The sequence below is a fragment of the Pogoniulus pusillus genome, chromosome 11 (assembly GCF_015220805.1).
Source record: "Pogoniulus pusillus isolate bPogPus1 chromosome 11, bPogPus1.pri, whole genome shotgun sequence".
NCBI classification, from domain to species: Eukaryota; Metazoa; Chordata; class Aves; order Piciformes; family Lybiidae; genus Pogoniulus; species Pogoniulus pusillus.
The window spans coordinates 16285920-16313216 of NC_087274.1; the positions used below are offsets into that span (position 1 = coordinate 16285920).

General features: G+C 46.3%; 1 protein-coding gene across 1 annotated transcript in view; it reads right to left on the minus strand.

Moving 5' to 3' along the window:
• The window catches only part of ALMS1 (ALMS1 centrosome and basal body associated protein), a 51603-nt gene that overhangs the window by 12534 nt on the left and 11772 nt on the right, over positions 1 to 27297 (minus strand). Inside the window, exons 4-11 of the mRNA XM_064151193.1 lie at positions 20937 to 21051; positions 17947 to 20155; positions 15466 to 15625; positions 13256 to 14647; positions 12525 to 12655; positions 6827 to 8546; positions 6047 to 6172; positions 1925 to 3111 (exon numbers count right to left, since the gene is read on the minus strand). Coding sequence (XP_064007263.1) covers positions 1925 to 3111; positions 6047 to 6172; positions 6827 to 8546; positions 12525 to 12655; positions 13256 to 14647; positions 15466 to 15625; positions 17947 to 20155; positions 20937 to 21051 — 7040 coding nt within the window. The remainder of the gene's footprint in view (positions 1 to 1924; positions 3112 to 6046; positions 6173 to 6826; positions 8547 to 12524; positions 12656 to 13255; positions 14648 to 15465; positions 15626 to 17946; positions 20156 to 20936; positions 21052 to 27297) is intronic.

Genomic DNA, 27297 nt, shown 5'->3' on the forward strand with positions numbered 1-27297 from the left:
GGGTTAGAACATGGTGTAACTTTCCAGCCACTAAAAAAGGAAGATACTCTGTGGCATGCAGCTAACCCACCAGCTTCTTGGTGACACAAAGTGCAGCAGAGGTTAGTACTTTGTTAACAGCAATTAACCGATAGTGTCTCCCCTGGCTTCAAACCCAACTAAATTCTGTAACTCCACTGAATTGAGTTTTTAATTATGAAACAGATTGGCTTTTTCTCCTTGGCTCATAGCAATTAGTATCCTATTAGTAACTCATAGTGCCAGGCACACTGGAAATGAACAGAGGCTTTTTTATTACCTCTTTATTGTACCTCTGCTACCACCACTTCAATGCTACACAATTTCATTCCAGCATTAAAGGGAGGCAATTTTTGGTCCGCTGCATGCTGGCAAGGATTGCTTTTGGAGTTTCAGAAAATTATTACAGCTCCAGTTGAGTGCCTGAGACAGAGGTAGTAGAGTTGGGTCTTCTTTCAGACAGCAGAAGCAAAATTTGAATATGAGCTCAGCGAAAGGGAAGGGAGTATAAAGCAAGGAAGAAAGCCCAAGATAAGCCATTGCCACATACAGCAGCCTGCAGAAATAAATACCAGCAGTGAATATTGACAAGCACATTGCTCCTCAGGCTGGGATATTCAGTGCAGAGCTTCCTAAGCCCTGCAGCAGCTGAATAGCACAACCTTTAGCTGTGTACCTGCTACCAGATGGCAGCTTGAAGAGCGCTTTACAAAGAACAGAAACTGGAAGAGATAAAAACCTTCTGGGATGGGCTCTATAAATAAATTAAGAAAGCTGTAACCAAGTTTTCTAGAAGCAGAGCTGACAATAGGCTGCCATAAAAAAAATGAGCTACAAGATGCAGCACTTGCTGGAAAGCCTGGTGCAGAAGCTGCTCTAGAAGTAGGGCTCCTGCTATAAACAAATGTCTCTGAGCCACAGATAATTGCAACTGAAAAATGAACAGGCAGGGCACTACTGGGGAGGGTCCAGCAGAGGCTACAAAAATGCTGAGGGGCCTCTAGCATGTGTGTAAAGAGGAAAGGCTGAGAGCCCTGGGGTTGCTGAGCCTGAATTTGAGCTGTTCCTACTGAAAAAGCCCTAATTCCTCCAAATGAAGTCTCTTAGTGCTGATGCCAACCCAACTTTCTTCTAATCATATAAAAAAAGAAATACTTCTCACTCATTCCAGTGCTCTTCAGCACTGCTGTGTATTACAGAAGAGCAAAATTTTGTCATCTCTTCCTATAATCACCACACTCAAGCCCCTTTTCAGGAAATTAATTTTGATTTCTCCTCCAAGGGCCAATGGCCAAATTTAACTGAAGGAACCCAAAGGATTTTCTCCACTTTAGGACAGCTTGGCTCCAGAAAAGCCTGTTTGAGAGGGCTGAGAGTTGGTCTTGGAATAGGTCTGAACTGCCAAATACAGACACTGAAGAAGCTACAGACCAACGTTCCTCAGGATAAACTAATGGCAACACTCAAACAGACAAACAAGAATAAAATCCAACTAATCATGCTGATTTTTAATGAAGTGGTGCCTGGTTTTGCCCAGAGGTATTATGGGAGCAATATGCAGTCAAAATGTAGCATCAGCGTCTGGAGGATTGGTAAAGCACAGAACCTGCAGCTGACAACAAAAACGAGATACAGCAGGATCAGGCTGCCCAAGACAAAGAAAGAGGTAGAAGACAAAGAACAGAGGGAAGCAAAGCACAGTTGCTGTTCAGAGGTATTGTCATCTCATCCTAATTCCTGGAAAGGCAGAGAGATTTGTTGGAGCTACTTAAAGACAGAGGCCTCATAAACAGCAGCCTATGGGAAATTCAGAATGATTCTCCCAACGCCAAACTCTGCTACTGCACAGTGGCTGAAGAGTCCCTGCTGAGGCGAGTCACAATTCTCCTTGTGTTTGATCACATACCTGCATCTCCTTCCTCTTCCTGTGTCGCTCAGAAGTAGCCTTTCGATGTTCTACACCCACTCTGTCGCCACTTCCCTCATGCCTCTTCTCAGAGCGACCCTTCTGGAGGCTGATGGTGCAGTAGAGCTGGGAGAGCCTGGCTGGCAGCTGCACTCTCTCACGCCCAAAGGCCCTGATCAGCCTGGCAGTGTCGATGGTGGAGATGGAGCTGCTCACCTCAGTCTGAGCAGAGGTCTCCATCTCTGTTTGGGTCACCACATCCCAGTCTGAAGTGGTGGAACTGATGGTGGTGCCATGATCTCCGCTGAGCCTGGTCTCTGAGCAAGTGTCACTGGGAGTCTCCAAGTACTGCTGGTGCTCCAGAAGTTTATCTGTGTGGCAAATCATTTTGTCTCCTGCCCTGCTTCTCCTGAGCTCAACAAAGTCAGTTTTCTCATGGGTGAGGCGTGGTCTTCCTTTGACACGTGTTGCATTAGGCTCTGAGGTCCTTTCAGCCATGCCCTTTTCAGCCAGTCCTGGTTTATTCTGTTTGCTTGCCTTGATTTTCTCCTCAGAAAACCTCTCATCAGACGTAGTTGGTATCAGTGTGTGCTGCACGGGATTCCGCAGGACCCTGGCCAGTCGATCGAGGCGCTCCACAAGGGTCAGCTCACCGTTCCTCCTGAAATCATAGTGCTGGTGCTTCTTCTGGCACTCCAAAAACTTGACCCAGAGTTCATCCAAGCTACCACTGGAGCGAGCTCTCTGTCTTGGTGCTGAGTCTCTCTCCACATTCTCATTAAGATGAGTTGTTTGGCTCCCTGGCAAAGGACAATTTCTAGTGGTCTTTTGCTCTGCTCCTCTTCTGCCATGTTGCTGCAGCTCCTTCCCCGGGGTTTCACTCCCCAGAGATGTGCTGCTGCTCAGATTCTCATTCTTGCTGTAATCTGCTCTTGCAGTGAGTGGAAAGAATTCATCTTCCCCATCTTTGTTACACCAAACAGAGGAACCAAGCTGCTGGCGAGATGCTTCCTTGCCATGCTGCATCACAGACCTTGAGCAAGGCCTAGGGTGGCCAACACCAGCACTGTCCTCTGACAGCTCACTGTTTGATGGGAGGGAGCTCTCCCAGAGGGGTGTTGGGTGCTGAAGGTAGGGCTGTGCAGATTTGAAGAAGGGATGAGTGCATTTGACAGCCTTTGAATGATCTGTATGTTATGGGAGAGAAGAAAAACCCTTTCAGTTGCTTTAGGGAAAACAGCAAATCTAACGCAAGATGCTTTTCATCCTAACACCTTCCAGGCGCTTCAAAGGATTGCAAGCAGCAATTCTGTAGCCATGCCCAAAATGCAAATGAAGTTTCAGCATTATTAAAACTACATCCATGATGTTGGTGTCCAAAAAAAAACATTTCACACACCTGAGAAGGAAGGAGGAATCCAGCTGCACCAGGGCTCCAGGCAGCCTGCCCCAAGGCTCCAGCACCTTCACACCAAACAAGTTTCCCCCCATGTTCAGATGGAGCCATCTGGGCTCCAGTTCGTGTCCACTGCCCCTTGTTCTGTTACTGGGCACCACTGAGAACAGTCTGGCCCCATCCTCTTGTGCCCCACCCTTTAGCTCTTGCTGAGCACTGACCAGACTACCTCTGGGGCTGCTCTTCTCCAGGCTCAACAGTCCCAGGGCTCTCAGCCTTTGCTCCTCACTGAGCTGCTCCAGGCCCCTCAGCATCTTTGTGGCCTCAGCCGAATTCTCTCCAGTAGTTCCCTGTCTCTCTTGACAGGTGGGGAGCCCAGAACTGGACACGGTACTCCAGATGTGGCCTGCCTGGGCAGAGAGGCAGAAGAAGCTCCCTTACCCTGTTGCTTACATTTTCAGTGCAGCACAGGACAGTGTTGGCTTTCTTGGCCACAGGGCACATTGCTGCTTCGTGCTGAATGTTTCCATGGGGCTGCTTAACAGAAGTTTTTCCTTGGATTTTTTTACTCCTTTTCCCTTACCCAACACACTTTGGTGTAATGTCAAGATCATGAAGAGCATATCCAGACCCAGCCTTACTAACTCTGAAACTGCAGGAATTTGCCTTCCCATATAAGGTCAATGTTTATATGCTCTTGTAAGAGGATTCCATCACATCCTCCTGACCAATGAGATCAGGTTTGGGAATACTATGCAGATTTTTTTGCTATTTCTGTAGTTTTAAGAAGTTACCAACAAAATGGAAGGAATGCAAAGAGGCAAAAAATAAAAGGTTATAGAGAGAAACTCCAGGGGAAAAAAAAGCCTCCATAACTTGAATAATTTTAAGCTCTAGACAAGCTCTGTGGGTAGAGGTTAGCTTTTATTAGACCATCTAAAAATACAGTTGGAGAAGTCATGGAAGAGTTTAGTCCCTTCAGACTTGATTTCACGTCCAACTACACAGGATGGTTTATCCAAAGATTATTTCTACTTACAGCTGGTTTTGTGCATGTGTCTTTAGAGCATCACAGCCACAGAACAATCCTGGGAGATGGTTTTATATTAACACTACTGTTGCCCTTTCAGTTCTATGCAGGCTACTCAGAGAGGCAGCAGTTCCCTGATCTCTGCTCCAGTCTGACATCCTGTTTGTTACTGTGGATTCCTGTAGCAGGGCCTGTTGTGACAGGAGGAGGGGTGATGGTTTGGAACTGAAAGAGGGAGAATTTAAAATGTTTCACCCTGAGGGTGGTGAGACACTGGCCCAGTATGCCCAGAGAGATGGGAGAAGTCCCATCTCCAGAAATATTCCAGGTCAGCTTAGACAGGGCCAACCCTCCCAGCCTGTCCTCATGGCAGAAGGGTTCAGCCCTTGGATCAGTTTTGTGGCCTCTGGACCTCTCCAACAGGTCCCTGTCTTTCCTGTGAAGAGAAATTCCCTTCTGGAAATATCAAAATCTCTCCATTCTGAAGAGAAAAGCTTCAAAGAAAAACCCTTCTGAAGAAGTAAATCATCAGAAGGCATCATAGAATAGTTTGGGTTGGAAGAGACCTTTAAATGTCATCCAGCCCAACATATCTGCAGTGAGCAGGGACATCTCCAACTAAAGCAGGTTGCTCAAACTCCTCTCAATACATCAGCACTGCTCTGTGAGGTGACCTTACCCCAGGCATCTTGAGCTGCCTGCTTATGAGGGACAACAATCACCATACTCAAGCACTCCATAAAAATCTGTCTCATTAAAAGACTTTATAGAACAGTTTTTGTGACACTAAGTGAAAGAAAAAGCCCAAACCCTGTTGTGTGACTGCCTAAGAGAGCGGGAACTAATCCCTACCCGTTCAGAGGTTCCAGGTCCCATCCCTCATTAGCAGCCACAATCAGATTCTCTCCTTGCAATTAACTGCCTCTTTAATACAGCACACACTGAACAACCTACAGCTTTCCTAAGCAAGGCAGAGCTGCCCTTAGGAGTGGTGGCAACCACCTAGCAGCTGTTGCTTGGAGTTACTTCTGTTCAGGAACAAGTTGCAGCAGGCAAGGCAAAAGAAGCCGATGAATCACAGAGCATAGTTTCCTCCAGTAAATGAGGAGCATTCTTTACTGGGAGAGGGGAGGATGTGGGGAAAAGGTGAAGATGTACTTTAAACAACCACCACAAATGATATTGTTTAGAGAAAGGCTTGGCACCCTAGAATCCCCAGAGGGAAGAATCTCAGTCCTGAGAAGGCTATGATCTGAGATGTGTGCTGTATGACACAGAGGGTTCAGAATGCAGGTCCAGCAAATTAACACAAAAAGGAGGAATGCACAGAAATAAAGGAACTAGGAGGAAGAACTGGCAGTGGTTCCCAGCTGAAACCAAACTGAACAGTGATTCCCAGCAGAAAGCAACAAACTATCAAGCTGTAAAATATGGAACATTGATTCTCCTCACTGCCAGGGTGAAGTTCTAACATCCTTTTCATCAAAGGAGCTGAACCCACAGTCTTCAGTCAGGCCTTGTGCATCTTCCTGTTATAAAGTGGTGTGAACCAAGACATTTTCCTACCTAAACCATCACGCTCACTGGTGGGACAGAAGAGTTCTGAGGGCACCTGAGGTGGTGCTGCATATGAAACAGGAAGATTTGGACCCATCAATTACAAAAGATGTTTTGCATTTGGGAGATAAGGAAGTACCTGAGTGAGAGTTCTCAACACTGCCTTCTGGCCCAGCTGCAGACATCTTTGATCTTGCCTTCAGATAGGGAACATAATACATCCCAGTGCTTCCCAAGGGCTTGTAGGGCAGCAGTATGGGCTGAGCTGTGGAGAGGGAAGGCAAAGCAGGTCACACAAGGCAGGCTTTCATCCTGTAATGCAACAAATCCCAACATGGTGAGGTTTGGAAGACACTTCTGGAGATCACCTAGTCCAACCCCCCCTGCTAATGCAGGGGGACCCACAGCAGCTTGCCCAGGAACACAACGTCCAGGTAGGTTAGGAATCTCTCCAGAGAAGGAGAATCCACAACCCCTCTGGGCAGCCTGCTCCAGGGCAAAGATGCTGAGGTGTCTTTGAGGAGGAAAGGCTGAGACCTGGGGCTGTTTAGCCTGAAAGAGTAGCATGAGAAGGGATCTTCTCAGTGGTGATCAATAGCTAGAGTGGGAGACAAAAGGATAGGCACAGACTCCTTTCCATGGTGCCCAGTGACAGGACAAAAGGCACAAACTGGAACCCAGGAGGTTCCAGCTGAACATGAAAAAACCCACAAAATTTTCCTGTGTGAATGCTGCAGGATTTGGAGAGAATCCAAATCCACCTGGACATGTTTCTGTGCAATCTCTTCTGGGTGAGCCTGCTTTAGCAAGGGGGGTTCAGACTAGATGATCCTCAGGGGTCCCTTCTAACCCCAAGTACTCTATGATTCTGTGAATAGATGACATTCCATAGCTACATTTAAAACACTGAGCTGCTCACCACTGTGTCTCGGGGAAGAAGCAGCCTTGCTGAGGGTTGCTGTGGCACTGCTGGGAAGCTCTGGTGCTGTCTGGGGGACAATCTGGTCACTGTCTTGTGGCTGAACATAAATCTCTGCAGAAAAGGTGACTTTCTCAGGGCTTTCTGTTGTTATCTGTGTGGTGGCATCAGAAGTGCTTTTCCCAGTTTTTGCAGGGACTGCAGAGTTGGAGATGTTCTTCAGGCTACATGTCCCTGAGCCCAGAGCAGTGACTTGTGGTCTCTCACTGTTTTGCAGAGGCAGCTCTTGCCCTGCTGTCACTGGAACCAAGGGAAGCGACAGGCAGGGATCTGCTGAAGACACTGGTGCTGGAAGAGATAAACACCTTTCATCTTCTGGAATAAGATCAGCAGCTGATAATTTAGAAACAGCTTTTATTGAAGTTTCTGGCGCTTTTAAAGCCATTGGTTGGGTTTGAGGTTCAGAGTCATCCCTCCACCTCCTCTCACTGCCAGCATTCACATCCCTATGCAGCTCTGGGCTACTACACTTGGAGGAAAGAGTTATGTGGACACAAGAAAGAGCTTTCTTAGTTGGTGAGGAAGGAGGTGCAGATGAAGTGGATAGAATGTCATCCACAGATGAATGGTGAGACAAAACCATTTGCTCCATCACAGCCTCCTTCTGAACGGGAGGAACTTCACCAGAAGGACTTTTCTTTTCTCCCAGTAACTTAATGTGGCCCTTCAGCAAATCACTTTGGAGGGCTGAATCTGAACCTTCCAAGCTCTGAAACAATTTGATGTGTCCAGGTGGGCTGCATTTCTCCTGCTTGTGAGAGCTTGTAGAATGGGATTGATCAAGTCTATTCGTTTCTTGATTTGATCTTGTGTTGCAGTCAAGCCCCATGAGTCTGGCACTGTGCCTGCCCAAAGCAGTCACATCAGATCTTTTTGAACTCAGGGCCTGTCTTTTCTCGGCATGGATGCTTACAGAATCCTGCTCTGACAAACAGTCTGTTTCTTGATGAGCTCCAGCTCTGTTCCTGTCAGCAGAGACATGATGAAATCTGTCTCTCTCAGCAGTAAAAACACTCTCATTAGCCACTGAGCCAGCAAGCACCGGACTTGGAGGAGGCCAGCTCTCAGATTTCTCCTCACATTGTGTGTCATGGCTCTCTGCCTCGGTGCCAGTAGAGTCACCTTCCAAAGGCTTTATGCCATCAAGACTATCTCCAGGAAGACTGCTGCTGAGTGCCACAGAAGCCAGTGGTGATTGCAAACGCTTTCGGGATGCAAAGGTGATGGAAGCGATTTGCTTAGCTGCATCCTCACAAGGTGTGTCCATGAGCAGCTGTTTCTGTGCTGGTAAACAGGCTGCTGTGTGTGCAGCAGCAGCTGCAGACCTCACTGTGCACACGTCCCATGCCTTCTGCCGTGGTGGATGAAGCTGAACAGCATCAGAATGACAAGTGGCAGCTGCCTGATGTTGATGGCAGGTACTGGACTGAATGGTGCTCAAAGATTTTAAGTGCCTGTCCTTCAGCAGGCAACAATCAGAAGGATCAGCTCTGTGTAATGGCACAGACTGTCCTAAGCTTGACTCTGCAAGCTCCTTCCTCCTGGTGCCTTGTGGCTGGTTGTCAGGTTGAAATGTTCCGTCACTTGGAGCTTTGAAATGCTCTGTGTCCTGTTGCTGATTACAGCTGTGCTCAGAAGCAGCCTTCAAATCACAGGGATCCTGAAAAATACAGAAGAGTTTACACAGGTTAAGTGGACAACAGCCAGGCCTCACCAGAACCTGGACTGCAGGAATCACAGAACTGCCACTGCTGTCAGTAACCAAGAGCCTGTCACCACGAGTAAGCACAGGCTTCCTCTGGAACTCATCTGTTTGTGGGACTAATTAAAAATCCATCTTATTCTAAGTGCCAGCAAATTAGCTAACAAGGTTTTGATGCTATAAAAAACAGTGGCAGTGACATCTGTAATAGAAGCCTGGAGTTCTGTGAACCATGAAGTTGTGACTCTGTACTTAGGCTAAGCTGTAAATAATCTTCAACAGGACTCCAGGCTCTGGAGAACAAGAATGAAACCTTCTCCCTTTCTCTCAGTTGCCTCCAGATGCAGTTGTGAGGGTGCTGAAGCCCTGGAGCAGGCTGACCAAAAAGGTTGTGGAGTCTCCTTCTCTGGAGAGATTCCAATTCCACCTGGACATTGTGACCCTGGGCAAGCTGCTGTGGGGGACTTTGCTTTAGCAGGGATGTTGGACCAGATGATGCCCAGAGACCTTTTCCAACCCCCACCATGCTGGGGTCCTGTGAAATGCTGACAGTTGATCTTTGCAACAACTTCTCTGACTGCTGTAAGGAAAAGGCAGTTTGGAAGAATAGAAACACAAACACCTCTGGATTACAGAGCACACTGCAAACTGGTGAAGAAAAGAGCACACTCCCAGATGCATGCAGAACTGTTCCTCTATGAGCACAAAGAGAAACCTTTGGAAGTACATCTGGGAAAACCTTCCAGTACTACTCAGCAATTTATTACTCTCAGCCTTGATCAAAAAAATGCAACAGATTTTGCCCTGAAGCAAATGAAGGCAGCTACTCACCTGCACCATCAGTGCTGCACCTCCAACCAGGGGCAATAATAACTGAGGCACCAACCTCTGAAAGGAGCTGGATCAGCTCTACAGAAATAAAGATTCATCTACACACTGAGAGCCCTCTCAGCAAGCAGGTATCACAGGGGCAGTCTCAATGCTACCAGAACACCACAGCACACCTCACACAGCACCCTGGCAGAGCTCCCTTACACGATTTCCCCTTGATTCTGCTGGACAGGTCAGTTTGGTGTCAGAGGCACTACTGAGGTTAGTGAACACTGAAAGATGAAACAGAAATCATTCCATCATCATCCAGATGGATCTCAAAAGCACAGCAGTGTCTGTCAAGCTTCAGGCCAGCAGCCTTCTTAGTGAGAACCTCTCAAGTGGAGACATCATCTTGGTCATTTATCTGCACTCCTCCAACTGCCTTTAAAATTCACAATACTTCTACTGAGGTGCAGAAAGCAAACTGAGATAAAAAGTCCTGCATAGAGATGGATCAGAGAAGCTTCTTTTAAATTAAAAAAAAAACAAAAATCACTACATTCAGGCTATATTTCCTTTGTACTACTGCTCAGAACAAGTGTGGAAGCCACAGAGTCATGGCTAAAGGGAACACAGGGCCCTGGGTGAGCAGATCCTCAGCAGCTAGAATTTGGAATAGAAAACACAGCCAAAACCATTTTTGGTGTAAGATACAAGGTAAAACCAGGTTATGCTACAGCAGACTGTCCACCCTTTCTACATCTCAGACGTCATCAGCAGGAAACTATTGCAATAAGGCCTAGATTATTACTCCAAAGCAGTACTTCTCTGTGGCCTTATCTGTTCTAAGCAAGTCAAGGAGTTTATCTGGCTTCCTGTATTTCCTACAGCCAAAGAGGACAATAAGGAACTGCAGAAGAACAGAAAGACATAGAGCAGTCCTGTGCCACAATATGGGTGCTCCTGAGACCATCTCTTCCCTAGACCACATATCAATTCCACAGCCTGAAGGAGCACACAGCAACTCCTACTACGGAAAGTGAGCACAAAAGTTGCTATAAACTCCTCTTCCCAAGGCTTTCACATGTTTTATTGTGCTTGTTATGTGTCATCTTTCCAAAAAAGCTGTGTGGCATATGATCCACCAGAGATTGCAGTGCAAATTTATAGCTACAACTCGCTGAACTTCCTGAGAAAGTGAGAAAGGAGGAGGAGTGGAAAAATACAGCATACACAGTACAGAAAGGGAGAACACTCTAAGTTTTGGGTTAGAGAGGACAAAAATTGATTCCCTGAAAGGTTGTCAAGCCCTGGGCCAGTCTTCCCAGGGCAGGGGTGGAGTCCCCATCCCTGAAAGGACTGAAAAGCTGTGTAGATGTGGTGCTGAGAGACAACAGTTGGACTTAAAGATATCTTCCAACTAAAGCAATTCTATCCACAGCCTTTGTCTCCTCCTCCTCATGAAGAAGCCCCAGGCACTGAACTTTCTCTTTCCATGAATGACCAGTTCAGACCTTCAGGAAGAGTCAGTATCAAATGCAGTCAGTATGACATCCAGAAAAATCCTGTGTCGAGTCTCATGTTTGCCTATCCCTGGGCACTCCTGCTAGGTTTTGGTGTCCAGCAGAGAAGTGTCACAGCATGAGCAGATAATTTCTCCTCTGTGCAATGGATGAGATGCAAACTCTACACAAAGAAAGCACGCAGCTAACAGATTCCCTACCCAAAGGCTGTTAGTTACACTGAAGAGAAAGCAAAGCAAATGCAGTTCAGCTGCCCTGGGTCACTTGGTGAGCTGGCAGAGCTGGGGTAAAGGCTGGACTTGATGAGCTGAAACATGTCTTCTAACCAAAGCAACTTCGTGGTTCCACAATTCATAAGCATTACTGGCTGACAGAGACAGCTTCAACTTTCATACTGACTGCTCCCTTTCTTGGGGCACTTGAGTGCATGTTTGGATCCCGTTTCTGTGCATATGTCCCAGTCACCTCCTCAAACACTGCACTCAGCTAGAACTCCAGAAATCACTATGCTGCTGCTTTTTTAGTGTCTGCTAACACATCACCAGCGACAAAACAGCCACCAGATACTTGACTGCCTCAAAAGATGGAATGATCTTTACAATTCAAAGATCACAGTGCAGAACTCTCCCAAGCTGTCCTACTCTTTCCCTGCATTTTGGTTTCGGTGTTATTTTTTTACAGAGAAGTTTCACATGCTTCTGCAGGAAACCATGAAACCTCCCAGTGGCACATTCTATGCCTCGAGCTGGCACCTATAAAAAAAGAGAAGCAGGGTCTAAACTTTGCAAAGAGAACATTCATCATAAGCCTGCATGGGAAGCACTAAATAAAGATGATGGTTTGACGAGAGAAGTGTTTGCCTGAGTGCTAGGAACAGTTTGTCTTTCTCAGTCTTTAAATTTTAGGAGAAGAAAAATATCTTTTGATAATCTTTGTTCTGCTCTTTTAAAGTCAGTACATGGGCAGCTCTGCTCTATAAATTCAACAGGTATTTCACTGGACAGCTTCCATTAACTTCAGAGCAGATGAGTTTGTCAGCAACAAAAGTGGCTGCAGGTTTGCCCACTGAACAGTTTCCTATTTGTATTGTTCAGTGACACTGTTTTGCTTGGAGGGAAGAATACATTTATCTTAAGTCCAACAACCAAACCTACTCACTGGCATTCTGCACATTCAATCCCATTCTTTATCTCAAATTAAAGCCATTGTAGAGCACAAATATTTTCAAGATGAAAGCAGAAAAGTTATGTGGCTGACCTAAAGCAAGTTCTTGGAATCACAGATTCCCAGCATGGTGGGGGTTGGAAGGGACCTCTAGGGATCATTAAGTCCAACCCCCTCTGCTAAATAAAGCAAGGTCACCCCAGGATCACAATATCCAGGTGGGTTTGGGGTCCCTCCAGAGAAGGAGATTCCACAACCTCTCTGGGCAGCCTGCTCCAGGGCTCCAGAACTCTGACAGCAAAAATTTGTTTCCTTCTGTTCACATGGAACCTCCTGGGTTCCAGTTTGTGCCCACTGTCCCTTGACCTATCACTGGACGCCACTGAAAAGAATCTGGCCCCAGTCTATCAACCCCCACCCAGAGCCTGTTTTGTACCTTGGCCATGGTGGATTTCTGGGCACTCCGAAGCAGCTCTGTCTTTATTTCCTCTATTCTTCTCTTGTCTTCTTCATTCCAGTCTGACAGAGACTCCTCAGAGCAGCTGGCCAGTTTGAGCTTCACCCGTGCTGCACAAGCAACACAAATCAGAAAGCAAGTTCCTTGCCATCTTCTCACATCATTTATGGTAACAGTTTCACAACTTGAATCAAACTTCTACTATGCGTTTCTAGCTCCTGGCACCACTTGCTGCCATGGTTCATGAGGGAATAAGGTGTCCATCAAAACCCAGAGCTCCTGGGCTGACCAGGAGCACAATTTAAAATGGAGAAAGGGAGCCAAGATCTGTTGCTTGGTTCTGCCACCTTTACAGTCTCTCAGGTTGGTGCTGTTTAACACAGTCCCTTCCCAAATTCTGAACCCTGCACACACCTAATAGCTGCATGGACAAAACACTTTGTGTCAGTGCTAAGCAACAGGCACTATTCAAACTGGAGAAGCCCAATTCTGTCCCCTTCTATCATGCTACATAAGATGTCTACCAATACTGATCAATTAAGCCCTGTCCCATTAAAGCTTATTGTTAATAATAAATATAACCATCTTTAAAGTCAGGGAAGAGACTGAGATGACCTCAGAGGTTCTCCTGCACCCGCAGCTCTTCATCTCAAAGCAATCTCTCAGGCATGCAGCTGAAGTAGGACTTGCCACAATTGAAACACTCTTACCTCGTGCTGTCCTCTCCTCTTCATCTGTGCTACTCAGAATTTGGGCTGTGTGTACCCCAGGGGAGCCCCTTCTCAGCAGGTGTTGGACATGGGCAGCCAGCGAATCTCCACTGCTGCTGTCATCGCTCTCTCCAGTGCCTCCTGCCTTGCTCCTGGCTGAACTAGCTTTAAACAATATGCTCTGGAAGTCTCCTGGAACATGGGTGGCACTGGATGGAAGCTCAGAGGAAGCAGGATTCCTCAGAAGGCTTTTGACACGGGCAGCTAGGGAGTCCCCACTGCTGACATCATCGCTCCCTCTTGTGCCTCCTGCCTTGCTTCCAGCCACACTGCCTTTGGACAGTGTGCTCAGGGATCCTCCTGCCACTTCAGTGATGCTGTCTTGGGGCTCCAAGGAAGGAGGATTTCCCAGCTCTGAAGCTCTTAGAGTGCTGACCTCACTACTGCCCTTGCTTTGTGCAAGACCCACAAGACCAGGCTGATTTCTATCTGTGGTGACACTGCTACAACCTTCTGGCTCAGCCCTTCCTACAGATTTTGCTGTCCTGCTGTCCAGGATCACTTTACTCATCATGCCTTTACTGCTGTGCAAACCGAGGGCAGAATTTTCCTGCCTTAAACTGCATGTGTTAGAATTCAGAGGCCTTATCACCAACCCCTCTTCCTGCATGCTTCTGTGGGTTGTAGGCTCATCCCATAACAGGATCTTCTCATCCTGAGGGACGTTGTCTTTCACTAACCTGCAATCTTTGGGGCCATCCTCCTTGCTAACCAGCACTGGGGAAGACTCAGCAGCTTCTCTAGACGAGGCAGTGGAAGAGAGAGGATCACTTCTCATGCCAACTATATCTTTGACTTCTGCCAGCAGCTTATGTATCTCTTGCAGTGCCCCAGAACCAAGCACAGAATGACTTCCTTGACTCTTACTGCCTACCCTTGAACTTTGTGATCCTCTGACAACTTCCATTTCACTCTTGAGCCCAGCCAAAGATGCAGCAGCCCATCTCGGTGGGCTCCTACTCGCATCCTCTGACTCTTTTTCAGCCAGCACATCCTGAGTACTCTTTGCAAGGAGCACAGGAGCCTCTCTGCCAGAACTGCAGTTGGGTGGAACAGACTGGAGCTGCTGGTTTAGCTGGGCTGCTCTGGAGACCCCTGAGTGCTCTGCCTCCTGCTGTGTGGAAAGCAGAGCAGCCATCTCAGGCTGGTGTCTTGACACAGTGCGCTGACTCACTGCTCTATCTCCAAAGGACCTTGAGAAATGAGGAGAGAGTTCAGGAGGTGACACAGTATCAGAGCCAGCTTCTGAATTTGTTGGTACAGACACACTGAGAGTGGAAGTGCCAAAGTTAAAACTTGTTTGTGCAATTTCAAGCGCTGACAATGTTCTGCCTGCAAAGGGATGGGAGATACAGTAAGTTTGGGGCTCCAGAAAACAGCTGCACCAGTAAAGAACTCTTGCTTAGACAGGGAGGGAAGAATTCAAATACTGGGAAGTTGGTGTTTGACTGAGACTTGAACTAAGACTTCCATAACAACTGTCTATTGAAAGAGTATTTTCAATCAAACCAAGTATCATAGAATGGTTTAGGCTGGAAGGGACCTCAAAGCTCAGCCAGTTCCAACACTCTGCCATAGGCAGGGACACCTCCCACTAGAACAGATCGCCCAAGACCTCATCCAACCTGGCCTTGAACACCTCCAGGGAGGTTGTGGAGCACAGAATTCGATCATATTCCGTGATCCACAATGTCCCTGGGCAACCTGTGCCAGTGTCTCACCACCCTCACTGGAAAGAACTTCTTCCTAACATTCACTTTCAATCTCCCCTCAGCCAGTTTAAATCCACTACTCCTTGTCCTGTCATTACAAGACCTTGTAAATAGTCCTTCTCCAGCCTTCCTGTAGGCTCCCTTCAGATACTTGAAGGCTACTACGAAGTCTACCTTGAAGCCTTCTCTTCTCCAGGCTGCAGAACCCCAACTCTTGTAGCCTGTCCTCATAAGTATGGCTAAGCTTGTTTCCTACCACTGACTAGAAAGGTCCAAAAGCAGGCAAGATGTACTTACTGTTCCAATGTCAAACACCTCCCATTTCAGATGGGAGAAGATCAATCTGTACGAACGCACATCACTTGAGGAGAAACACTACCAGACCTCACAGGTGACCTGCAAGTTCTGTGCATAGCCCAAGGTCCTCCTTCCTCATACCTTGTGGCTGTGGAACAGTCCTTGTCAGAGTGTCAGTGGAGTCCTTCAGTGTTCTAAGCTCTGAAGGGGAAAATTCAACTTCCCTGATGGGTCCTCGGGGTACAAAGGGGGTCAGTATGGTTCCAGGTGACTGATCAATGCCAAGGTTACGAAGATAAATCTGGCAAGAGAAGAAACAAGCCAAACATGTGGGGTTGGTAGCAACTCAGACATAAGCTGCAAGAACTGTAGTAGTGGTGCCAGCTTGTGCCCGTGCTTGCACTCACCAATAGTTTTCCCCATGTGCTCTTCTGACCTTTCCTTCATTGTGTGCCAAAGATGGTAGCAGCCTGCTACCACCAAACCAGTGTCCAGCCCTTTCCATAGGATACAGAGACTATGAAAAACATCAGTAAAGAAGAGGCCACAAATCTTATGGCCACAGCAAACTGCTCCAGTGGGTGTGCTGTGCTTTGCCTGGTGCCTCAGAGGAGACTGGCAAGCTTCATCCTCACCTTTTTTAAATGGCATTTGTCATTTTGAAGAGGACGCAAAGGTGTGGTTTGAAAACCACTTTGTCTCCCCAGATGATTGCTGCACAGAGAACATTATCATAGTCACAGACTTCTTGGGAGCTGGAAGGCACCTGTAGAAGCCACCTAGTCCCAGCAACCTGCAGTGAGCAGGAACATCTTCAACTAGATCAGCTTGCCCAGAGTTCTGTTACACTACCCAAGTGTAACCTCATTAACGTTAAACAAAGCAGCTAGAGAAGCCAAGGAAAAATCATCCTCAAACCCCAAAACTCTCTGATGTATTAAGGAAAATGAAACTTGTGTGCAGGAAAAAACAAACAACAAAATTTGTCTTAATGACTCGTAGGGGCAAGTCAAACCTCAACTCCTCTACATCATGTCCTAAACTACCTGACAAAATGAAATAAATTGCTTCATAGGTCTCAGCCAACTCTATTTCCTCTGATTTTATTATAAGCCTCCATATTAATAGTCATATATGTGAGCTAATCTCCTTTACCTTGCCAGTGACTGATGAGAGTGCAATTCCTCAGATTTGGGCTGGAGAACATGCCAGATTAGTCAGTTAAAAAAAGGAGGTAACAGACAACCTTTACATCTCAGGAATTTCATTTCAGATCTCCTCCCTACAATATTTATATTTGTTTCATCATGTATTTGCAAAGACAGCTGAGAGAAGAGTGCTTCTAAAACACAGCTCCAAAGACCTAATGATGACAGGAGTCATCCAGTGAGAGGAACAGTCACTTACTCAGAAGGTAATTACATCTTTAGTATTAACATAAATCTGCATTTCATTTTCTCTAACACTCAGCAGCCAGCAGGATCCTTAACATGGCTGCCACAATCTGCCCTCCATTCTCACCAACCATCTTCACAAGGGGAAGGGAGAAAGCAAATCTCCATTAGCCATCAAAGACACCAAGGAGGAAGGGTGCACTGAGGCTCCAAGCATCTTTATGAGCAGCACACAAAGAATCAAGAACTTATGCCTTGGATACTGGAACAAAGTGAACAAGCAAAGTGAATATTTATAGAAGGAAAAAAAAGCAATTTGATTTGCCAAGGAGTTGTGTGTTGGGTTTGCTATTATTGCAGATCCGTGGGTGTGTGAAGTTCAGCTCCCCCTGCTGCAGCCTAACATTCCCTTAGTCAGCAGTTGAGTCTCAGCCTCACGTTTGGGTAATTTATAACCCGAGCTATTGAAAGAACCTGGGAGATAAGAAGTGACTTTATTAATGCTCTGCTACAAGAACCACAACCAATTTATTTACAAGTCTATCAGACAGCTTCTCCTTTTCTATCACTTTGTCCTGCTTTGTTCCACCACTAGCAGCCACCAATCTTTACCCCTCTTTTGCATTCTGTTACCACAATACTATCATCTAGAATAAAAACAAAGATCTTTCCCATACCAAACTCTTTCTTTGTTCACAGAATTACCGAATGTTAGAGGATGGAAGGGACCTCAAAAGATCATCTAGTTCAACCCCCCCTGCCAGAGCAGGATCACCTAGATTAGACCACACAGTTCACGTTAAACATCGCTTAAAAGTTACTTTTCCACCTCTGTATTTGAGAGAAGCTGAACGAACATCATGGATGAAATTCACCAGCAGCACAGAGCAGAGTGGAACTATTTCACGTAGTCTGCAGTGATGCAGACCCTACCAGAGCCTCTTAATAGTGGAAAAACACAGTGCATAACTCTGAAACCAGAGTTTAAAGCAGAATTACTTATAGTAGGTCCTGAGTTTTTTGAGCTTACATGAACACATATTTGTAGTATTTCTAGAAGATAAACTATCATAGGGCAATGGGATAGCAGAAACTACCTCTAAGGATGCTGATGTCTGCTTCCTCTGACACTTCATGTCCCACTCACTCTGTGACAGCCAAGTGCTGTCATCTCTTCAGAAACAAAAGGTAAGGAAAACTTAGAGATTTCTTATAGAAACTAACTTACTGGGATCCTTTCTTCAATATTAAGCTCTTCTTTCTCTGGAGTTCCCAAAGAAGTTGCTCCAACAGGGATGAAGTCATCATCATCTGCACTGGGGCAGGAGTGCCTGGAAGCCACTGCAGAGCATCCTGCAGCCCTGTAGCTGCTCTCCCCAGAACTCACAAGATTCAAACTATCTGGAGAAATATCACCAAAATAATCCATGCTGACATGGCCAGGATGAAGATTCAGCTTGTGAGACTGCTTTTCAGGAGCATCACAACTCTTCTGTTCATCAGTTGGCGAGTGTCTCTCCTCTCCAGGGAGCTGAGCAACTCCTTCACCCGAAACAAGCACATTTGGCTCTGAGGTGTGTCCTCTACTGCCTGCATCTTCACCACTACATCCAGAAACAGTCTCAGCTGTGGACTTCTGCAGCAGAGAGCCCCCTGAACTCTTTTCAGACACTCCTAAAGCATCGCTTTTTTCTTCTAAAACATCTCTGGTTTCTTTCAGTAGCTGCACTGCTTCTGTCGAGTTTGATGGTGGAAGAGGTCCAACCAGGGCCACATTCCAGCTGCAGAGATTGACAGTGTTGTCGGACTGAGATCGTGTCAGAGGCTGAGCAAGCAGCAAGCTTTTGTTATGATAGTGCCAACTTGCCAGGGAACCCATCTCTCTAGAGGAAGCCCCAATAGCATCTTTGGGGTCTCTACTGCTTTTTTGTGTTAACCTCACACAGTCTGAAGAACTGGCAATTGCACTGTGGGCTTTCCTTCCAGGAGAAACTCCATCTGGGTCACACAGAGTCACCGCATCAGCTACCTCCTCTGGCTGGCTCACACTCCACGCCCTCACCTTCTCCATGAAGCTGAGGGAGGGGAGAGACTGAATTCTTCCAGTGTAGGGATATTTCCATTTTAAGGACTTCAAATGTTCACTGCTCTCCTTCTGAGCACACTGGAGTGCACGTTGCCTTTCAAAAGACACAGGTGTGCTGGCAGAGGAGCTTCCTGAGGTGTCTTCATTGATGCATGCAGAAGCGGCCTGAGCATCTGATTTGATCACACCACCATCAGCTTCTCCTGCCTTAAAGTTTTTCTTTAGAAGTACCCCTGGAGTAGACTGATAGTTTGGATGAGCTAAATGTACTGAGAAGGAGCCATCACCAACAATGTTAAAGGAAGGGGAAATGACTGCGCCTGTATGTCCCCTTTCAATGGAAACACCTGAGATAGTCAATTCGTTCCTGCTAGCATCAGGTTCTGCTTCCACAGAGGCATTCTCCCTGCACGAAGGAGTTTCCACACCAATCACAACTAATTGCTCAGATGCACAGCCACTGGTGGTTGTCATAACAGGGATAAACTCCTCCTTCTCAAATCTGACTGCAGGAGTTGGTTCTCTCTGTCGAATGAGGGAAGCCTGCTGGAGTTCCTCAGTAACAGCTACAAACTTCATGCTTCCAGAGCCATTTAAATCCACTTCATGTTCCCTGGACACTCCTTTGCCCATTTCAGAAGTGTCTGCAGGAAAAACATCTTGAGCATCCAAATTTTTACAACTGTCTTCCTTCAGCTCATCAAATAAATTACTAGACAAACCAAGCTCAGGAACCATCTTCTTCTCTTTTTCCAGCTCCTCCACCTGCCTCACACACCCTTCTGGTTCACTCTCGGATGTCTTCACCTTTCCCTTTGGCATCTCTCTCTCACCCTTTTCTGAGTTCTTAGTCAGAGCTGTTTTACAAGAGGAGTTTTCTGAAGATGAGAACTCCTCATGCCTCAGTGAACCTTTTTCTTTCTCAGAAAGCTCAAAACCAGCAGCTGCCACGTTGCTGTTGCAGGGGAATTGTTCATCTTTTACAGATGCCAGAGGAGCTTCCGCTTGGCTCAGTCCATTGGCCTTGCTTAGCATAACCTCTGAAGCAGAGTTTGCTAAGCTGTCTCTTGTTTGGAGAACTGATGCCTCCTCATCAGCTCTGTTTTTATAGCCTCCATTTGCCTCCTTGTTCTCAAGTAATTGTCCAGAAAGAGAGGTTTGTTGAGACAAGCAACCACTACAGCTGGCATCACAAGGTTCCAGGGCTCTGAACGACAGGGGATGTTGGGACAAAGTAAAGCTGCCACTGGATGCACCAGAAGGAAATCTTCCGTCTGTCAGTGAGACAGCTTCAGGGCCATATGAAAGCTTTGAGTGCTCCTCAGACACACCAGAAACATCAGGGACTCCTCTGCAGGAAGGAAGAAAAGTAAATTTCTGATCATATTTCTTATTTCAGCATCCACATTCTCTGCTTTGACATAAAAGGCAAAAGTAGAACTTGACTCAAACAAGTAACTGGAGTTTATCAACCTACACATAAACACATCCCTAAAACAGCCAACATGTGAAGAAAAAGTGCAAACAAGCAGCAACCAGCCCTACCTACTGCCTAACCAAATAAAGGTCTGAAAGCAGTAATAGTTTGTATTTAGCAGGTCAGTACTGTTCAGTCTTTTTAGGACTGGAGTATTTTTTAGGGGTAGGATGTTTATTAGTTACATAGAGGAGCTGCTTAAACACACACACAAATTTGCAAGTGATCTTTCAGGTTGGTTATTTTAATGTAAATCATGAATCACAGACTGGTTTGGAAGGGACCTTTAAAGGTCAATCAGTCTAACTCCCCTGCAGTCAGCAGCGACATCTGCAACTACAGCAGGTTGCTCAGAGCCCCAGAGTCAATGTGGAATGGTTCCATGGATGGGGCATCTACCATCTCTCTGCTCTCTTCAGGTACATTAGGGTGACTATTTCAGGAGAGGATTATTCTGTTTTTCCCTTGTTCAAGCTCTTTTGAAGGCAAAACAAGCAGAAGAGTGGAACTCTGACAATGACTCCTCTCTATACAGAGAGTAGACCACATCCTTAGCTTCCTTCTGTGACCAAAAACAGTAATTAGTGAATTATTAAATACAGGATAATTTAAAGCTAATTCATTTGCATTCTCATACAAGGTAACTTTATCCTACCTTAAGGGTCTAAAATTCATTTTAGACTGCTGGAGAGGAGTCTCATCTGAAAATCTTCGGCCTTGCAAATACCTCAGCAGTGGAAGGTGGGGAGAAGATTGACTGTCCTGAATGTCTGTTAAAAGATAACAATAGCACTGAAGTGAGAGCTTGCCAGGCAATCCTTCTCTGAACTGCTGTGCCAACTAACACAGCCTTCAGGATTCAAAGCAATACCGCCTGCAGTGAAAATTATGTAATCCCAGCATTTCAGTCCTCTGCTGGAGCACCCTCCCTCATCTATTAAATTCAGTTTTCTTATCACATACCAAACACAAGATTCTTCTCATGGCCCTGCCATCTCTCACTAGAAATTCAAACTTCTTTTGCCCACATCCCTAACCTTTCCCACCAGCATCTCCCATTAGAATTGCCAAGCAGTCTGTATACATCAGAGGATGTCCACTGGGCTGCTGTCCACAACACCTACTTCTTCAAAACCCAACAATCCTCTCTTCGGCCCTTCCCAGCATTTTTTCTTGCACCATAATGATAGCAAAGGTTGCAGAGAAGCTTTTATTTAGGGCTTCATGATACAGCTAATTTCACAAGATAATGAAAACATAGCCTTCACAATATACCAGCAGCACTGGCTACTACTGTAGCAATAAAAGAAGGCAAATGGTCTCCTGGGGTGCATTCAGGAAACTCCAGCAGGTTGAGGGAGGTTCTCATCTCCTCCTGCTCTGTCCCAGTCAGGTCACACCTGGAGTACTGGGTACAGTTCTAGGTTCCCCAGTTCAAGAGACAAGGAACTGATGGAGCGTGCATGGTGGAGCCTACACAGATGCTGAAAGAACTGGAGCAGCTCTGTGAGGAGGAAAGGCTGAGACACCTGGGGCAAGTTACTGGAGAAGACTGAGAGTGGATATGATCAATGCTGATCAATAGCAAAATGTCAAGGGGCAAGAGTCTAGGGGCAGACTCTGTTCAGTGGTGCCCAGTAACAGGGGCAATGAGTACAAGCTGGAACCCAGGAAGTTCCATTTGAACAGGAGGAAAAAATTCTTTGCTGTGAAGGTGCTGTAGCCCTTGAGCAGGCTGCCCAGAGAGGTTGTGGAGTCTCCTTCTCTGGAGAGATTCCAAACCCATTTGGACACTGTGATACTAGGCCAACTTGCTCTGGGGGCCCTGCTTTAGCAGAGATGTTGGACTAGATGATCCCCAGAGATCCTTTTCAACCCACATCATTCTGGGATTCTGTGGTCACCTGTTTCTGCCACTTCTTTTTTCAGTTCACTGAATACAGAAACAAAAGGAAATCTACACCACAAAAACAAAGCTGCTTCTATACCACAACTGCAAGGTGGTATCTAGTAAGTGTAAATGATTACATGAGCATTTGATGGATGCAGAGAAAATGACATCCCATCCTCTGGTAGGTAAGTTTTTATTTTAAAGCAAAAAAAGCCATTTCTCCTCATGAGTCTGACTTTTAGAAGCAGAATTCACATTTCTTTAATTTAGTCTCATTAGTTTTCAGCCACCTCAGACAAGCTACACTCAGCATCACTTACAGAAGCATAATCACATCAGAGAAGATGACCAATCTATATAAAAACCCCCACCAAGCTTACATTACATCAGCTTTGTCCTGAGGCTTTCTCCAGCCTGGATTACGTCACCCAGTGAGCGGTATCCAACCCCAAGATGACCTTTTTGATTCATTTTTTAATTTAATACTCCAAATTAACAGCCTTTTAATTACTTTAGGACACTATACAGTGAGAGGCTAATTATTTGGATAGAAATAATCCTCCATCGCACAGCAAAGCTGGCTCCAAATTTGGATGCCCCTTAGTTCCACCTCATCAGCAGCTAGAAAAGTAATCAGGCTTGCTGGATGGAGGCTCAACCATTCCCCTTGCTCTCAGCAGCTGTCCCCACCACATGGCCAGCCTAATGGCTCTGACAAGAATCCAAATTTATACTTTAGCATCTGCAGGACAGATGGCACAAACAGGCTACAGTCACTGAAGTGGAGGTTCTTGGGTTCTAAAGCACCCAGCGCTGCTTTACAGCCAACCTCTCCCCATTACTGTGTAAGGGTTCTGGAGCCCTGAGGCAGGCTGCCCAGAGAGGTTGTGGAGTTTCCTTCTCTGGAGAGATTCCAAACCCAGCTGGACATTATGATCCTGGGCAACCTGCTCTGGGTAACCCTACTTTAGCAGGGGGAGTTGGCCTAGATGATCCTTGCAGGTCATTTTCATGCTGGGATTCAGATCAGGCTCCAACACAGGGCTGGTAAGGACCTGTGCAAAGCTGGATATAAAAAAAATCATCTTAACACACAGAGAAGTGTGAAAAACAAAAGTAGAGAAGAAAGTGGCAGCACCAGCACAGAGGGAGGAGAAGACAAGAAGATATGGCCAGAGGTCAGGGATGGCTCATTTACAAACTAACACCTCAGGGTTCTGTAAAAGGGCACAATAAAGGCTGTGGACAAATGTCCCAGGGCTGATCACAACCAGAATCATGATTTGAAATCAGGGACCAGGAGGCTGATCTAACTCCCTGCCATCTCCTTTGTCTTCACTGAAAATGTACTCTGTAGAAAACAAAGAAATTGCTTTCAGTGACTGAGAACCAACCAAGGCTTGCACATTGCATCACTTATTCCTAGACACTGACTGGGAGCAGACAATATTTACAAGTCCACAGATTGCACTGGGTTGGAAGGGACCTTCAAAGGGCATCCTGTCAAACCCCCTCTGCTGTGCAGGGACATCTCCGAACAGAGGAGGCTGCCCAGGGCCACATCAAGTCTGACCTTGAATGTCTCCAGGGACAGGGCCACAACCACATCTCTGTGAAGCCTGTTCCAGTGCTTTACCACTGTCATTGTGCAGAACTTCCTGCTGCAGTTTCAAGCCATTGCCTCTCGTCCTATCACTCCAAGTCCTTCTGAACAGTCCCTCCCCAGCCTGTCAGTAGGTCCCCGTCAGATACTGAAAGGTCCCACTGCAGCCTTCTCTTCTCCAGGCTGAACAGCCCCAGCTCTTCCAACCTGTGTACATAAGAGCAGTGCTCCAGCCCTCTGGCCATCTTTATGGCCTACTGTGGATCCACCCTGATCTAGGGTAGGGTGCCCCTGCCCATGGCAAGGAGGTTGGAATTAGATGATCCTTGTGGTCCCTTCCAACCCTGATTCTATGATTCACTCCAGCAGGTCCATGTCTCTTGTGTTGAGGGCCCAGAGCTGGATGCTATACTCCAGGCAAGATCTCAGCAGAGCAGAATGGCAGAATCACCTCTCTTCACCTGCTGATGCAGCACAGGGTGCAATTTGGAGGGCATCTGTTCTGTTCAGTGCACATTCACTCAGATAATTTCTTGTTGCTTTACTTGAAAACGTTGAGTAAATCAACCAGAGTTAGCTTAGATAGGAGATGCAAAAAGTTGCATTATAGAAACCTAAAGCCAGTTGAATTTGAACTGTCTTAGCTGTGTCAGAGGCACATTTTTTCCTTCCCAAATCTTGTTTTAGATTTAAAATTCTATTAGTGAGCAAAGACAACAGTGATTGCAGTTACAGAATCAGACTTGTCAGCTCTCCTCACGACACAGCTCACGTTTGCAGAGCTGGCATCTCATTTTCATGCAGACAACAGAAGAGGGGAAGCAGCTTTTCTGAATTTCAGCTTAACTTCTTTAGCTTGAAAACACATTTCCATTCAAAATGAAAACCCAAGTGATTAAAGAAGCAGCTTATCTCCAATAAAGGCTGGCTGTGTTGTCTTTGTAAATGAAGAAACAAAAGAGACTGAGGGAGGCAAGTAGAAATAATTGGAAATAAAAAAGCTGTCAAAGGCTGCCAAAAATAGATCTTGCCAAACAATTTCTTTTAATGTGCCTACACATGTATTGATGAAATAACTGCATTTACACTAATGTACACACAGCACAAGTCACAACATTTGGCTGCCAAATCGAGGCTTTTAAGTACCACTCAACAGTTGTGTTAAGGAAGTCAACCCAGAACTCAAATGGATGAAAATTGATTTTGCCTGCCCCAGGCAGAGCTGTAAACAGGAAATCCTCACTGCAGGCAGAGTCCCCACAAGAGCTGTCCTTGTCCCTGCACCACTGACAAGTCCAAAGCCCTGAGTTCTCACAGAGAAGGCAGACAGACAAGGCAAGGTTTGCTACCTTGCCCACTGATGAACATGAGCCAGGGGTGCTCTGGGGGCCAAGGTAAACAGCATCTGGGCTTGGGCCAGCAGGACCAGGGCAGGCACTGGCCTCCTGTGCTAGGCCCTGCTGAGGCCACACCTGCTTCCTCAGCCTCTTACTTGTATTCCTGACCAAAAGCCTCTGTGTTCTCCATCTCCACTTGAAGCAAGAAGGAACAGGACCAATCTCTCCCTCCCAGCCCAGAGATACATTTTCTCTTCTTTTTTTGCACATACAAGGAAACTCAGTTCCAGCTGAAGCATAATCATCTCCATTTCCAGCTCTACCATCACATTTCAGTCTGAACAGCAAGCAGACCTGATTGCACTGACTTACAACGTGGGTTTGGCCAAGGGGACAGGATAAGGAAAAGTCAGAGTCCTCCTTTCATAGAATAAGGGTTGGAAGGGACTTACAGACATCATCTAGTCCAACCCCACTGCTAAAGCAGGACCACCCAGAACAGCTTGCCCAGGATCACAATGTCCAGGTGGGTTTAAAGACTTTCCATGTCCAGGTGGGAAGGAGACTCCACAACCTCTCTGAGCAGTCTGCTTCAGGGCTCCAGCAACCCTCACAGCAAAGAATTTTTAACTCATGTTCAGATGGAACCTCCTGGGCTCCAGTTTGTGCTTAGTCTCCCTGTGCCTTTCCCAGAAGAAGAGATACTCCAGTGCCCACCTTGCCAGCAGACTTTAGCTAACTAAGTATACTGCAGAACTGTGCCCTCAGACCAGGCTGCCTTTCAGGAAGTCTTGCTCCCTTGGCTTTTCCAGAGAGCATTCAAGTTCCATTGTGTAGCAGATCTCTGCTGTAGGCTGACAGTAGCCTACCTTTCCCAGAGGTTTCCAGTCAGAACTGTGGTGCTGATTACTGACTTGAAGCAGCAGATGAGTGACAAGGCCAGGAAAGAAAAGTGAGGAAAAGAAAAGGAACAGGAAGAAGAAAAAAAAAATACAGAGGAAAGAGACAGGTCAAGATTCACTGCAGCCACACCTTGGTGGAAGCCCTCTCTTCCAGTTTGCCACCTGCAGCAAAGACCTGTAAAGGTATCCTGAGGGGGTTCAATAGATGACATTTAACTGGGGCTGCAAATCTCATATTTTTTTTAATCCATAGATATAAACCCTAACTCCAGTCCTGACAAAGGTTCTATCTCCAGCAGCTCCTCCAAGTTAACCAGCACATGAAGTCCAATGCTCTCAGTAGCTTTCTCCAGGACACAGAAAGATCACGGCTCTCAGATACTTGCAGTGATTTAGAGGCTCATTTGCTCAGACATAACCTAAGCTTTGCAGGCAGAGGAGCAGGTGCTCAAAGCAGCAAGTGACGTCAGTACATCACTCTTGGAGCATCTCATGTCAAAACAGTCACTCTCCCCACTGTCGCTCTGAAGGTCAAAAGCTTCCTCACAGTTGAATTCACTGAGCAAGCAGAGCTGGGCATGCTACTTTATCTTACAGCCTGCTGACAATTCTGAATGTCAGAGTCAAATTGCCATTTGTAGGAGGTAAAAAAAGAAGGCAAAACAAAAACAAACCCTTCCTGGCTTTGTCAATCTGTTGCACAGTGCAGCAGGAGCAATTTCAGTACAACTGTCATCGTGATTTCCCCCTCCTTCCTAAATGAAACTCCAAACACTTTTTGAAGAGAAGGAGGAATATATCAGTACCACAGCTTATGTTTCTTCCTTCTCTCTCATCTTTGATCCCATATCTGGAAAGCAAAGTGCATATACAGCAAGCCTGCAGCTACTGGCACACTCTCTAGAGAGCAACAAAGCCACCAGCAGCAGACAGAACTCTTCCACCTCTGTGTCACGATGAAAAGCTTTCTGCTCTCTCCTCAACTCGGGTTGTGTCTAACACACAAACCTTGACAAACAGCAGGAAGTCTTGCTTGATGGAATGGTTCCTAGTTAGCAGATTATAAAAACATGGACAAATGGACAAAATAAGTGTGACAGCAGGACAAGGAGATGATTCTCCCTCTCTTCCCTGCTCTCATGAGACCACACTTGGGAGTACTGCATCTAGTTCTGGTGCTCCCAACACAAGGACACCAAAGTGCCCACCAAAGGTCCAGAGAAGTGCTATGCAGATAATCAGAGGGCTGGAGAACCTCCCCTGTGGGGACAGATTGCAGGAAC